The 14,674-nt window shown below is 45.2% G+C and overlaps 1 protein-coding gene across 1 annotated transcript; it reads right to left on the bottom strand.

Moving 5' to 3' along the window:
- Positions 1 to 1,819: 1,819 nt before the first annotated feature.
- On the bottom strand, positions 1,820 to 10,980 carry LOC119388259 (uncharacterized). Its single transcript, XM_037655970.2, has 6 exons — positions 10,908 to 10,980; positions 10,731 to 10,834; positions 7,977 to 8,000; positions 7,855 to 7,890; positions 3,884 to 4,276; positions 1,820 to 2,324 (listed from the first exon to the last, which is right to left on the bottom strand). The coding sequence occupies exons 1-6, from the start codon at positions 10,978 to 10,980 to the stop codon at positions 1,833 to 1,835; spliced, it is 1,122 nt and encodes a 373-aa protein (XP_037511898.1). The 3' UTR covers positions 1,820 to 1,832.
- Between the last annotated feature and the right edge of the window lie 3,694 nt (positions 10,981 to 14,674).

Genomic DNA, 14,674 nt, shown 5'->3' with positions numbered 1-14,674 from the left:
AAGAACACAAGTCCGCTTGTCGAAACGTCGGCTCCCGCGACACCCTGTGTTCACCAATTCTCATACTGTTCTCGTAGGAATGTAAGTACTCCTGCGAGAGAGCACTACTCTCCTTGGAAGAGTACCAGTACTCCTGTGGAGGAGCCCTCCTACTACTTGCGGGAGAGTATCACAACTCTTAGAAGAGTAATGCTGCTATTCTTGAAAGAGTTCTGCTATTCTTTCTGGAGGTGTACTACTACTCCCTTCGTAGGGGTCCTGCTACTCTGTTTCGGCAAGAGTTCTATTTCTGTGTTGAGGTGGAGTATTATAATATATAACCCAGTCTGCGTGCATTACTATACTGTGCCTCACAAAGAGTTAACTACTCTGCAAGAGGGAGTTAAATATGGGACAAGAAAATACTCCCCCAAAGAGAGTGACCGGTACTCTGTCAAGTTTTTAGAGTGATGACCTTATTTAGTGTTATACCCGCCATTTGGGTGTAGTTGTTATGGTGCTCGACTGCTAACTCGAAGGTCGCGGTATCGAATCCCGGCCGCGGCAGCCGCATTTTCGATGTAGGCGAAAATGTTTGAAGCTCGTCGTCGATTTAGGTGCACATTGAAGAGCCCCAGGTGGTTGAAATTTCCGGAGCCCTCGACTACGGCGTCCCTCATAATAATATCATGGTTTTGGGATGATAAACCCCAACTATTATTTTTATTATTATTATTATTATTATTATTATTATTATTATTATTATTATTATTATTATTATTATTATTATTATTATTATTATTATTATTATTTATATAGTGTTACTATGTTTCGTAACGTAGCGAGAACAGAAAAATCTTAGGATAATGCGCCTTGTGTGACGCACTTCAACACGCTTATTGGCATATGCAGACTGCTAAAAGAACAGGCGTGCAACAGAAGGCGTGCGGACGCAACTTCATCCGCCCTGGGACAAAATGTATACAGAACTGGACTAAACTTACCTCATAAATAAATCCCGTCTGCGTGAAGATACGCCTACATATATGAGCATAGTTTATGTGCTTCAGTGTTTATTTACATATATATATATTCAAAATGAAGCGTTGTACACCAGTGCGCTGCATGTAACAAAAGCACATGTTGGTTTTTCTGGGCCTTGGAGGCCTAAATTAGTCTTAGAAATGTCCATAAGGCAAGACGTTCTAGTGTTGGGGAGTTATTGCATAAAACTAAACAAATGTATCGTGACTGGCAGCGCCGCCCATACGCTTATGTTATTATGGTAATGAGTGCACTTCCCTCAAATAATTGTCTGATATTATGGCCTTTTATCAGGTGTCGAGCCCGCACCTACCGTGAGGAGACTCGTTTCGAGAGTATTCACATATCGTACAAACCTTCGTTGACAAAGGCATCTTTCAAATGCCTCGGCGCCTTATTTCTGGTCCCCAATTAATTTTCATTAGAATCCTCACTTACATAATAAAATAAAAAAAGCAACGAAAAGTGCGCTCTCAAGCGACAAGAACATACTCCGTCGATAATGTTAGCACTGTACATCCTGTCACAAAAGCTCCAGAAGGAACGCACGCACCCGAGTTCTTCCCAACGGCAGCGTTTAGGTGCCTACATCGTTGCGTTTACGTCTCCCTGTATACCGACACGTGTCTTCCCGATGAAATGGCTACAGATTAACTGTACGAACACAAAGTCAGCTTCTGTCTGACGAAGCTGGCGAATGAACTTGATGATTATGGGCATAACAGCTGGCTTCGACTTCGCAATTCGTGGTCCCCACCTACGTCACGTGAGAAAAAAAATGTAAACACCTGAAACTATGCTACACACGCCTAGCCTCTCCTCCTGAAGAGCTGCCCGATGAACTTGTTGATGCCAGCTTGTGGCGTTTGTCCATCTCCGGCGCCAAGCCCGACGCGGCCAACGTGCCAGTTGGCCTGGTTGACGAGCTTCAGCGATCCGCGCACCAAGTCGGACATCGCGAGCATTCCGTTGTTGACGGCCAACTGGAAGCCGTCGTACGCCTGCAGGAGGTCGTGACTGGCCGTTGGGAGGGTGCTGCCAGTGGAGTTTCCACTCGCGTTTCCACTGTTTGAGAGAGCCAACGAGGCATTCCAGAGATTGTGTGATAGCGCGGTCACAAATTCCCTCAGTAGCCGCGTGCTCTCGGCTCCCTGTGTGGCCATCCTTCGCATGAGCACAGGCAGAGCCCCGGTCAGGTTGCGCACCAGCAAGGTCAGGTTGCCCCTCGTCTCCTCCGTGAGCCGCGCCACGTCAGTCCTGGGCAACGACCGGGTGACGTTTTGGATGTTCTTCAAGTCTTCCTGCGCGTGACCAGGGGAAGCCATTAAGTCGATTATATCAACCCTAAAACAGGAATCTACGCGAGACAGGAGCTCAAAGAAAGATGAAGGCTTGAAGAGACCGACAGAGCCAATGTTCCAGGACTTAGCAACCTTAGCTATCGCCTTCCTTTCCAGTGTAGTGCGCCTCTTATTTTGCATTCACTTTCTTCGCACCCTATACTATGCACCAGGTCCGTATTCACAAAAACGGGTTAAGCTTATAATGTTCGCAAGACAATATTTAAGCCGATCACAAAGCTGGACAGCGAAGCCGGCAATCTAACGCGAGAAAAAAAAAAAGCATTTATGAAAAAGAAGTCTGCTGAATTCAGCCCCAATTTTTCCATAGTGAGGCATACGTATGCACAAATTATGCTAACGAAAGCACCTGATTGCCTGACGACTAATACTTTCATCGAAGCGTTGAATATATTGACATTACTTCTGCGGCAAGAGAAAGCGATAAAGGAATCTAATTAATGTGAGATGATACCACAGTGGTAATTTGCTTGGAAGAGGAATGATAGTATGAAACCATACATCACAAGTATATATAAATGCACCACGGCGAGCAATAAAGCGTCATTGTTCCCTCGAAATAACCAAAATGCAATAAGTGCTACCTAATTGTTGAAGCTAAATAGCACTAATCTTTCTAGTTTGCCGGTATGTATCCGAGCTGCAGCGACTACATCACGCTGCTTTGCGTCCGCAGCTATAGCTATATAGCTATATGCTAAGGATCATGCGAGTGCGTAACTCTCAGGTAAGTTCTTGTATATCCATCCTCGTTAATACTTATAACACGCTTGTTTATGCGTTTTCAATTTGTCACGTAAAAGGCAAAGACGCGAAGCGAGCGAGCGCTGCTGTTGCGCACGCGAGACAGCAGCGTTCGCTGTTGCGAAGTTGAGAAGCTAGCTCTCGAAGCACTCGTCTCCATGTCTCATCGCCTTTTTGCACCTACAAGCTTGAAACGCAGGAAAAGTAATCAGGAATCATGTAGCGGGCCGCGTCATCTTTTGGGCGCTAGTTTTTGAGAATGCAACACAGAATTTCATCTAGGAATTGCCGCAATTATGGTGGCAATTAAATGCTTAATTAATTTATATTGGCTACTTATCTAAGCGGTGATAAGTAAACAAGCTTGCCAGTATGCACGAGCCTATACAATGCCATTGATCGCATCTTCGTACATCGTTGCACTTTTTTTAAAATTAAATTGGTCCTAGTTAGCAGGCCCTACGCTGCATATGGCAGACAGTTCTTTATAAGACGTTCGCTAAAATTTTGCTTGATTGCAAGGCTTGTTACATCTGCCATATATACCCATATTTCTGCAAACTAGAAATTACTGCTGACGTCGGGCGCATATAGTGAGCGCATAACAAAAAGTTATACAGAAACAATTCCCATACATGCACGCACTTTGTGATCATGTTATGATGTTTATGATGCATCGTATCTGCAAGTGTTTCTTTCGGCCAGTAAATCCGTATGACCTCTCCGATCAGCATTACAACATTCGTGTCACCAACCTGGAAGCGATGCACGAGCTGATTGGCCGTGGGCGTCATGGCATTCACGCCTGCCGTGGCGATGCTGTTGAATGTTTGCAACGTTCGGTTGAAGTTATGCACCACTGTCTGTAGAGCGGCGCCCGACGTCACCGACTTGGACATGTTGCGGAAGGCTTCGCTGGCCGACTGCAGTGTTCGCTGCAAGGGTTCGATGCCTGACGCGCCACCGGAAGGTGGCAGGCGCAGCCTCTGGAAGCTGTTTTGCAAAGCTTCGAGGTTCTTGACGGTGTTGCCGTTCAGCCGGTGAAGCGAAGACAGGTTTCGCAACGCAGGTCCCAGCTCACCGACGTCTCTGATGCGCAGGTGATCTGTGATATTTGACTGGACGCGGTCGTACAGGTCCCTAGCGCACTGCGATCGAAACAATAACAGGCGATGCCATGAACGATGATTAGGCTATGGCTCAGAGTTGGGAAGCTAACTTGGTATAGTTTGCGCAGAATGGAGGCTGAATTTAGTAGGTCGCATGTTATTCTTTAGTTTTTATTATACTCGCAGAAGCCGCGCCATTTAAGGCCTTCGGCTTTAATAGCGTTCGAAGAGACCCTTTCGTGGAATACAGGCACGTAAATGTTAATTGGAAAGCGCCACTTTCGCCCACAGGCGGCACCATAAAAGGAAAATAAGTGGTGTTATACTATATGGTCAGCGAATCGTAGGTTACTGAGATACTCTCCATTAACTCTTATCCCTAACTCTTCCCAATCTAGGGCCCTGAAAACCTCCTGAAAACACGCGGTGAATAACATTGGAGAGATCGATGACATTGCATTGATGAGTAACGCGGGAGACGAATTGCAGCTCATGATTACTGAACTGGATAAGGAAAGTAGAAGAGTAGGTCTGAAAATTAATATGCATAAAACTAAAGTAATGTGCAACAATCTTGGCAGAGAACAGCGCTTTGCGATAGGTGGCGAGACACTGGAAGTTGTAAAGGAGTACGTCTACTTAGGACAGGTAGTAACCGCGGAGCCGAACCATGAGAGTGAAATAACTAGAAGAATAAGGATGGGTTGGGGCTCATTCGGCAAGCATTATCAAATCATGAATGGTAATCTACCACTATCCCTCAAGAGGAAGGTATATAACAGCTGCATCTTACCGGTACTTACCTACGGAGCAGAAACCTGGAGACTTACAAAGAGGGTTCAACTTAAATTGAGGACGACGCAGCGAGCGATGGAAAGGAAAATGATAGGTGTAACCTTAAGAGACAGGAAGAGAGCAGAGTGGGTCAGGGAACAAAAGGGGGTTAAGGACATCATAGTTGAAATCAAGAAGAAGAAATGGATATGGGCCGGGCACGTAGCACGTCGGCAGGATAACCGGTGGTCATTAAGGGTAACTGACTGGATTCCAAGAGATGACAAACGCGTGAGGGGGAGACAGAAAATTAGGTGGGTAGATGAGATTAAGAAGTTTGCAGGTATTACGTGGCAGCAGAAAGCACAGGACCGGGTTGATTGGCGGAACATGGGAGAGGCCTTTGCCCTGCAGTGGGCGTAGACAGGCTGATGATGATGATGATGATGATGATACTATATGGTGGTTTCTTTTTATGACTAAGTTTGTAAATTATATGTATACGGTGCCTATTTCAGTGTTTAAATTTCTGCACAGTGAACCAACCAGTGAACATCTGACATCTCAGCGCATCAGGTACAGCACCAAATTGTATCTTTCTATAGAAGAGCTTACAAACTGATTCCAAGGTAAAAAGGCATTAATGTGGGCGTAATCAGTACGCGTGCGCTAGTATTGAAGTATAGTCTCCTGAATAATCCATTTCATTGCGTATGTTGTTTAGATCATTGCAGCGCGTTTTTTTGCTTTTTTTTTCCAGCTCGCTTGGCATGGTTTGCAGTGAACGACTGCGCATAAAACAAGGGCGATGACAGCACGAACGACATCAGCGCTGCTGAATAAACGAAAGAATAGGAATTTTAAGGGCTCGTTTTCCTTTGCTAGACACAACATTAATTAGAACCAACAGACAAGAAACCCAACGAAAGTATAGGGGATGTTATTTTGTAATAAATATGATGGAAATGTGAAAAAAAGTAGAGTGGACGAAGAGATAACTTGCCACCGGCACGGACCGAACCTGCGACCTACAAATAATGCGTCCGATGCTCTACCACTGAGCTGCGGCGGCAGTCGTCCTCCCGCCCACTTTATGGCGTATATATGTGCAATTAAACCTCGGAGTGTTAGTAAGCGCCGCTAGTAGCCATGACGGCGAGTGTGGAACATCCTTTTTCTGCATGCTCGCGTCACTCGGTCCCTGCCGGCGGCAAGTTATCTTTTCATTCACTTTCTTCACATTTACGTCATAATTACTATACAAAATAACATCCCCTATATCAGCGCTGGTGTCGTTCGTCTTCTCTTCGTCCTTGTTTTACGCGCTGTCGTTCACTTCAAACTATGCAACACCACCCAGCCCAACGTCGTACCCTCTTATCGCTTGGCATAACGGGCACGTTTACAATGACAGCCGTTAACGTCGAAAACACTAAAAAAAAAAATAGCGCAGCTTGCACTGAGTCTCGCAGGGCTAGGTCACACCAGAGCTGGTGGGCACCTGGATGGTCCTGGCTTGGCTAGGGTTTTGCCGTCTCACCTGTGTCTTTCCCACCCCTTGCTATTCCATACTTTGAATGGCTATGCATGCTCTCTTTTTTATCTTTTTTTAGTCTGTGTCTTTTTCTTTCTCTCTACGTCTATTTGTTTCTCTGTCTTTCTATGTTTTTCTGCCTGTCTTCCCTTTCTTTCTCTCTTTTTTTATGCGTTTCTCTCTCTCTCTGCAGTCGTTCTCTCGCCTTCTTGTTCACTTTTTCTTCCCTTTCTTTACACCTATTTCTCTTTCTGTTTCTCTCTATGTATATACTCGTTCTCCCCTCCTCCTTTCCCTCCTCCACACCCTCACATCCCTTTCCAACCTCCTTGCTATACTATACTACACAAGGTTATGCTGTGCTCTGCTAGCGTGCCTGGATGGCTGTGTGGTTACGACGCTCGTCATCGGATGGTAGGGATGCGGGGTCGAATCTGGCCTCGCCAAGAATTTCTCTCTTTCTATCTTTCTCTTTCTTTCGCTCTCTCACTCGTTCTCTCACCCATCAGAGTTACTGCATCCCACGCCGGACAAATTCATGCACGTGCTCGGGGAACGAAGAAGAAGAGGAAGGCGGTGAAGAAGAGGACGGAGAGAGCGAGCGCGTGCCGGTTCCTGATGATGGTAATTTTCGATGTACGACGCACGGTAAACATCGACCATAACAGCTCTGCTGTCAAACTCCTATAGCTCGTATGTGCCACAGAAATTCGGAATATCCCGCTACTCACCACAATGGTCCGCTTAAAATTAACAAGGGAACCCACGGTAGGCAAACACCGATTATAATAATATCTCGGGTTTAACGTCCCAAAACCGCAATATGATCATGAGAGACGCCGTAGGGGAGGGCTTCGGAAATGTAGACCACCTGGGGTTCTTTAATGTACACCTAAATCTAAGTACACGGGCCTCAAACATTTTCGCCTCCATCGAACATGCAGCCGCCGTGGCCGGGATTCGATCCCGCGACCTTCGGGTCAGCAGTCGAGTGCCATAACCACTAAACCACCGTGGCGGGGCGCGCAAATACCGATTAGGCGCCGCACGTTTCAGCTTCTCTTGTTCACCATCAGTACATAGTGCTTGGGCAGTGATTGAGCACGTGCCTGTTCATGATGATGATGATGTACGTCAACCATGTGCCTTCGAGAGGCTTCGAAATTTAAAGCAGGCTTCACTTCAGACTTTTGCTGCCCACTCTAGCTTCCAGAACCGCACTTTTAAAGAGGGCGAGCAAGGCATTAAAACGTAAAATTGCATGTAGTTTCAAGCCTGTTGTCAGCAGAAGCAAATCAACGAAGCTTACCTTGTTGAACTTGACAATTTCTACGGAGTTGTTGCCCTGCAGAAAGAGGTTGACGTATACATTGTTACCATTGCGCCTCGGAAACTTCAATTGGAAGCACGTCAATAGAAGCAGCTATTCACCTTTGTTGCTCCGCCCTGTAGGCACTGCGTATAGAGGAGAGACAAAAAAAGCAAACAGAATGTGTTAGTGAATGTTTACGATCTTCGTATTGGAGTGACGCAAGCATTTCACAGAGTAACGGCAACCCCAACCTAAAAGGTCCACATTCTTTCCATTTACAATGTGGGCATTTAAGGCCGGGTGGCCGCTGGTGGCTAATTTGTGCCAAATTGGCTGCTTCACAACCCTGTCTGTCGATGAAAATTTCATGTTGGCTCTATGGCTACTTTCTGGCTACTTCTAACTGCTAAACTGGAGCCATTTTTTTATTATTTGAAGATAAACTAGAAAGTAACCCTAAAGCGTAGCCATCGTCTCCAAGCTTTTCTGTCGTGTTAACCGATGCGCGCGCATGTCCTGCCCCCACGAGCGGGCTGCTGCTCATCGAGGTACCCAACACGCGGCAGGACTAAAGCTGCAGTGACGAAGTTGCGCGCATGCAAGCGCGTGGCTATAGCACACTACTGACGCTGCGCACCAGCATATGCAGCTTTTCTGGACACCAGCGGCCTAGTTCGCGTGAACGACACCACGTGGCGTATCGACCTTAAAGAATTCAAAAGTCCCGCCAGGACGTATGCAGTGACGCGGCACTAAATAAAATAGAATCAAAAGAAACAGTACACACGCCCCGAGACTCGCTTCACCTCGGTGCGCAGAAAAGAGAGCGCTGTTTGTCGGCGTTATCTCGACGGCGACGACTGGCAATGAATTGGCAGTTTTTCTAGACGTGCCATGCCAAATGTCTGGCCGTTATAGACGCGCCCACGATGCATAAAGAGAATCGTGTTTTTATTTGTTTGTTTGTTTGTTTAGTTTCTTGCGCTGCCGTACCGGTGGGATATTGGAGCAGCATGCTGCTTTCCGAGTTTCTTTTTTCAGCTAGCGGGTACCATTATGTTTGGGTGCGAACAGGATATTGTGGTTGCATAATAAACCGAATTTCCTTTCGTGTACCACTTGGGTGATGCTCGTTTGCTCCTTGCGTTACCTCAAATTAGAACTGGATAAGTTCACACGCCAACAAGCGCTATGAATCAGCATTAAAAAGTTTTTAATGCTGATTCATAGCGCTTGTTGGCGTGTGAACTTGACAAAAAAGAGATATACGCAACAAAATGGCTGTTCATCTTCAACCAGATTTCACTACTTGAAGCCGGCCTTGTACTTCGTTCTACGGCTTCAAGGAAAAACAGCTTCAGCTTTTTTAATGTTCCGACTGAGTCGTTGGCCCAAGATTACTTTGGCAAGAACTCTCCCTATTGTAGACAAACAGACTGCAGGCGACCTGAACTTAAAATGATTTATCAATTTATTTGCAACTTGCCTGTGGCCAAGCAAGAGGGAAAATATATTGTGCTCTTTATTCTACGTTCTGACTTATGCAAAATTATATTGTTTATTGTTCGATAATAAAAACTCTATTCATAATATCGCTTTTGTTCTATTTGGCTATAAATGTGGCGCTAAGATTAAATGAGGGGCTACTTTGGGTACTTTCAGCTTGAGTTTTGGCTCTTTTTCAAATCTGTCCAACGGTAACCCTGCTTTAAAGCAATGAACTGAACTGAGCAAGTACGTCACATAGTCAACTAAGGGCCGCGCCCCTTTCCTGGATTGAGGAACAAAGTGTGAACAGCTAGGTTTCGCGTGGTACATTGTGCAGACCCTTCGGACGTTATCACTGAAGAGTTTTAATGCTGCAGGTGTTTCGTCTGCTACGTGAGGCACTGAGGATGACTCTTTGAAGATGCCAATGAGTCGCGTCTTAGCAGCGGCGGCAGAGATACGGATAAGACTTCGAACAAGCGCATCACTAGACAGACGTCAAGAGTTTACCCGTTATAATACCAGGTTTAACGTCGTTTTTTGCATGTATGAACCGAAACTTATATTGGAAATGGCCCAGTTCCATGTAAAGAAATGGCCGCACTTGGTCAAAGCCGCAAAATGGTCAACGGTATGACGAACGAGAGTGAAAGAGAATGGAGCCCCTTTCAAAACTTCATATATCACGTATAGCAGTAGCTAACATCTTCAGGTGGCATTACTTTTAACTGATCTGTTCCCTTTGTGAATACTTTAAACGACTCTTCTATCAGGACCCCACCAAAGAAATTACGAACTGCGGCCTACTTCTCTGGAATGATCATTTCGCGTAAAACGAAATATGAGTGGAAACAGCCTCTGCATGCAAAAATAAAACTGTGACAACACAGAAGAGGATTTTGTTATCATTCGACAAGCCTCTGTTATGAACCGTAGGCGAAATGCATGCGTCCGTTGGTTTACTGCCAATAATAACTGCGCGCTGAAAACGAAGACGAAGGAAGAGGTACAGACATCACAGGCGCTGACTATAAAATGGAAAATTTACTGCCGACACGACTCAATACAGACTTCAACTACGCATGCGCCTGCAAGGAATTGAATATTCATGACAACGGGTTATGGTTAAATTGATTGACACAAAATGACCACACGAGAGAAAAAAGGAAAATTGTTAAGAAACAACAAGATCGGTGTGGCAGTCGACTATTACGAGATTGCGCAATCCACAGAAATTATGCTTTTTTTTTTCTGGAGTTCTATCTAAAGCTAAATGACTGTCTGTTGGATGCATCGTTTTCTGAGCTACACGTCCTGAACCTGTGAGACACGTATACGCTTGGCGTCACCTACAGAGCGCCAAGCTTCGAGAGCAGCTACGGTACCTTTGAGAACTCTTGAAAGCCATGCGTGGTAATTTCGAAGCTGGTCCCGTTGGCCAGGCGAATGTTGTACTTGTGGGCACTTGCGTCTTCTTTGTCGGATTCTTCTGCAGACGAGTGAAGGTGTGAGACAAATAATAATGATCACGGCGGCGGAAACGGAACGTGGAGAGCACTTACCCGACCTCGATCCAGCAATAAGAATGGCTGTTAGTAGGCAGAACTTGAGCATGCTGGCATACGTAGCCGCCATGGCAACAGTTTATTTGGATGCAGGGCGGCATATTGGCATTAGTGTCTGCAATTATGAATACTTATCTCGCAAAGAGAAAAGGCTGCAATGAACACGTATGACCAATAAAGGAACACATATATAGGACGGCCAGCTTAACAAGATCGACGCCCGAAACGTGAAAGTCGTATGTGAACAACCTAAGGTTAAATGTCCCACCCAGAGGATATTTGCATAGATGTTCCAACCAATTGTATTTGCTCATTTTCGTGACGTCAAGCACCTTTGACGTATTGCAGGTAGGTGATTTTTCCATAAAGACACATGTGCGTGCGGCTCGCTTTCGGTAAAAAAAAATCTTTCTGGCAAATTTCACCTAAAATTCCGACAGCACTAGTCGGGGAAAGATAATATTTTAAGTAGGGACGACTGAATTTTAATTATGCGTACTATTTTCAGCGAAACAAATACTTGCGCACATGAATGGTGGCTGGCGCGTCGCAGTTCTGGGGGCGGAGCGTGTATTTCATCTTAGGTTGTGACCAACTATAGTCTCGTTCTATTCACTGAGGGCAGCTGCGACATGCACGAAATTCAAACCATTACGAGCCGCAAAGCTACATTTGTCCAGTGTCTTTTTTCATGCTGATCATCGATGATGATGATCACAGCGCGACAGCGGAGAAATGACGGAAATGACTGAAAAAAAAAAGACTGTTAGAAGGGTAAGAAACAATTGTCGCGCTGTGTTCATTGTCAAGGAATAACAACTTGCTCGGTCCCACACGTTGCTTCGGTTCGACTACGGCAGTGAACAGGTGAGTACGTCCTCGTAGCTGTTGTTACAAGTCGTAAAGCTGTCATCTTTGAGTTACTGGTTCGGTATAGAGAATGAGATCACGTTTATGTCTCAATATTTCAACGGGCGCCCATGACTGCTTTACCGCTGTTATCACTTTGTCATTGCAATATCTTCCAATATCATGGAAATTTGTTGCCGGCACCTCTTTGCGTTCCCATGGAGACTCAGTTTTTGAACCTGCGCGTGCCTTTTTTTTTCTTTTGCCTCCTCGAACGCAGTGCGTCCAAGTTTGCCGTACCAGTTAATAGGAAATATTCTCGTTCTTGGCGATAACCCCGTTTTCTCTTTATCACCCCTGTACAAAATGCTTTCGTTCGCGACGTCGTACATAACGGGAGCGGAAAATTCAAAGACCTACTTTTTTATGCCGAACTTAATTACAGCAATAGGAAGTATTGGAGCTCATAGATGGATGCTGGAATCTACCTACCCCTGCTTCGGGTAACTCTATAGAACAACCGGCGATAAAACCACTCTTTGGGATATGGCGTCTCCAGCGGCACATATACAACCTATATTCGCAAACAAAGCTAGAAGCTTTTTTTTTTTTCTTACAGCGACACGTTTAGGGGGAGGTCAGCAATGAAGTTTAATGGCCGTGGCGGCAAAGCCTGACAATGTTGTGCCCCGACGGCTCTGGCGCTGAAGCCGTCACTAAAGAACAGGCTGTCAGAACCGCGCTTGAACAAGTTTTCACCAATTGCTGCTGCATGCAATCGAGGCCGTAAGATAGTAGGGTGTTTCAAAAAGGGTGTAAAAACTCGCTGATTTGTTTTCGCTGCCTTTTATCTACACATAACTTGTGTAAGCGACACTGATCTGCGAAAACTTTCTTTAATTTATTATTTTATTATAATTTCTTAAACGACAATTCTCTCACCGGAAAGTTCGCGGCGTTACGGCAAACGGTGCGGCAAGCGATACGCTATGCGCGCTGTTGAAATATACTGAATATTATCGTCGCCATAGGCAGGGCTGCGTAGCCTATACAGCTCGGAATGGGATTTTTAATGACACACTAGCTGCGCGGATAATTTCTTCAGTATAAGAAAAAACAAAGAGTACTTGTTACTCTTTCTGGTGAGTCCATATTTGCCACATATATGACTGTATATAAAGATATACGTGAACTCTCTTGCCACGGCTCTCCGATGAGAGCACAATGATCGCGAAAAAGATTTCACGTGTAGTTTTTTAGAGAGGCTATTATGGGACAAATTAGGAGTCACCAGAAAGAGTAAAATTACTCTCTTTTTTGTGTATTCGATGGTGCACTGAGCTGTAATTCGCGCAGTGGTCACATAACAAGAAAAAGACTTTTTTCCTTCGCAAAACACGGCCGACACACGTGACGAATCGGCCATTTTTGGGGTCTCAATTAAGTTAAAGCGAACGCGAAAAAGAACGAAACTGTGCGATCTTTCGTTTTTCGTTGTAAATCGAACGCACACGTCAAGCTGTATACCAGCGACGACACCATAGTAGTGTCCGTGTAATTGAACCCGCTTTTCCCTGTTGCATGTTCCGATTGGACGGCGACCGCCGGCAGCGCTTGCGAATGCACGTTTGTTTTATTAAGGAGCTTGCCTATTATTAATGTTCGCTAGTACTTGCTCACATATTGAGTCGCGATAAATTGTTGAGTCTTATATCAACACAGGCTCGATGCTCTTTGGAAAATCTGAAAAACATTAACGCCGCTATTTATGAAAATATTTAAACAAAACTAAGTGACAAATCAGTGCAGGCCAAAGCAGTGCGGACTCGCAACATCGGTATTTAACAGGGACGTAGCCAGAAATTTTTTTCGGGGGGGGGGGGGGGGGGTTGGCGGTGGCGTTTAACATACTGTATGTATGTTCGTGCGTGAGTGTGTATGTGTTCGTGTACATATACGCAAGCAAAATTGAATATTTTAGGGGGGGGTTGAACTCCCCCCCCCCCTGTCTACGCACCTGGTATTTAAGCGGGGAAAGTCACTTTTCATCTCTTATAACGACAAAAGGCGCAAGGTTTTACTCTCTGTAGTGGTCATGGCCTTTCCTTTTATTCTTCGCGGAGCTCTAGTTTCAGGTAACACTTTTGCATTGAAACATCAATGATCGCATTTGTGAAGAGAAAAAAAGAAGAAAACGCACAACGTTGGACCTTTTTGACCTTTCGAACACCCGTGAATCTTTTGACGCAATTCCAGCAGCGCCTGAGTTTACTCGAAGATGACAAACATATAGTGACCATGTTTTTAAGATTTTTTCTTAATGACACCTAAGACAAAACCCCCATAGTGAAACTTCGCTGGAGCTCAGAGGCACGTAGAAGCGTTTCCATAGATTTTATGAGATCTTTGATGTGAACAAATACGCGAACAGAGTTCACGATGCTACGAAACTTGCTTCCCTCGTCGGAGGCATTGCGTCTGCGGGCACACCTTGTTTTACGGCTCTGAAGCCTTTTACGGCTTTCGTTACAAGACGTCCTCAAAGTCAACAATGATTGCGATGATAGCATATACAGTCATCTCCGCTGGCAAAACATGAAATGGTTTTTTTACTAAAATGCGGCCCGTGGGAATTCCAGAGAAACTGACATTGGCCCACGCCGCAGGTATTGAGTTGTGGGCCATCTTCCCCATATTCTACAATCAGGTGAAATCACAAGTGGCTCGAATTGCATGCAATAATACGTAAATTCCTTTTTTGTGTGTTTGTGTGTCTTTGGTTACCGGTCCAGAGGATTCACTGAAGGAATGCCACTTAACAAGCCGATTTTTTCGTTTAACTGAAGCAATTACCTTAGTCGAAGCGTATTGGCATCTGGGGCTCCCTTCTTTGCTGCATGCTCTCCTCCCTACCC

This window comes from Rhipicephalus sanguineus, chromosome 1, assembly GCF_013339695.2.
Source record: "Rhipicephalus sanguineus isolate Rsan-2018 chromosome 1, BIME_Rsan_1.4, whole genome shotgun sequence".
Taxonomy (NCBI): domain Eukaryota; kingdom Metazoa; phylum Arthropoda; class Arachnida; order Ixodida; family Ixodidae; genus Rhipicephalus; species Rhipicephalus sanguineus.
The sequence above is the reverse complement of the archived record's forward strand: the minus strand, read 5'-3'. Positions and strand labels throughout refer to the sequence as shown.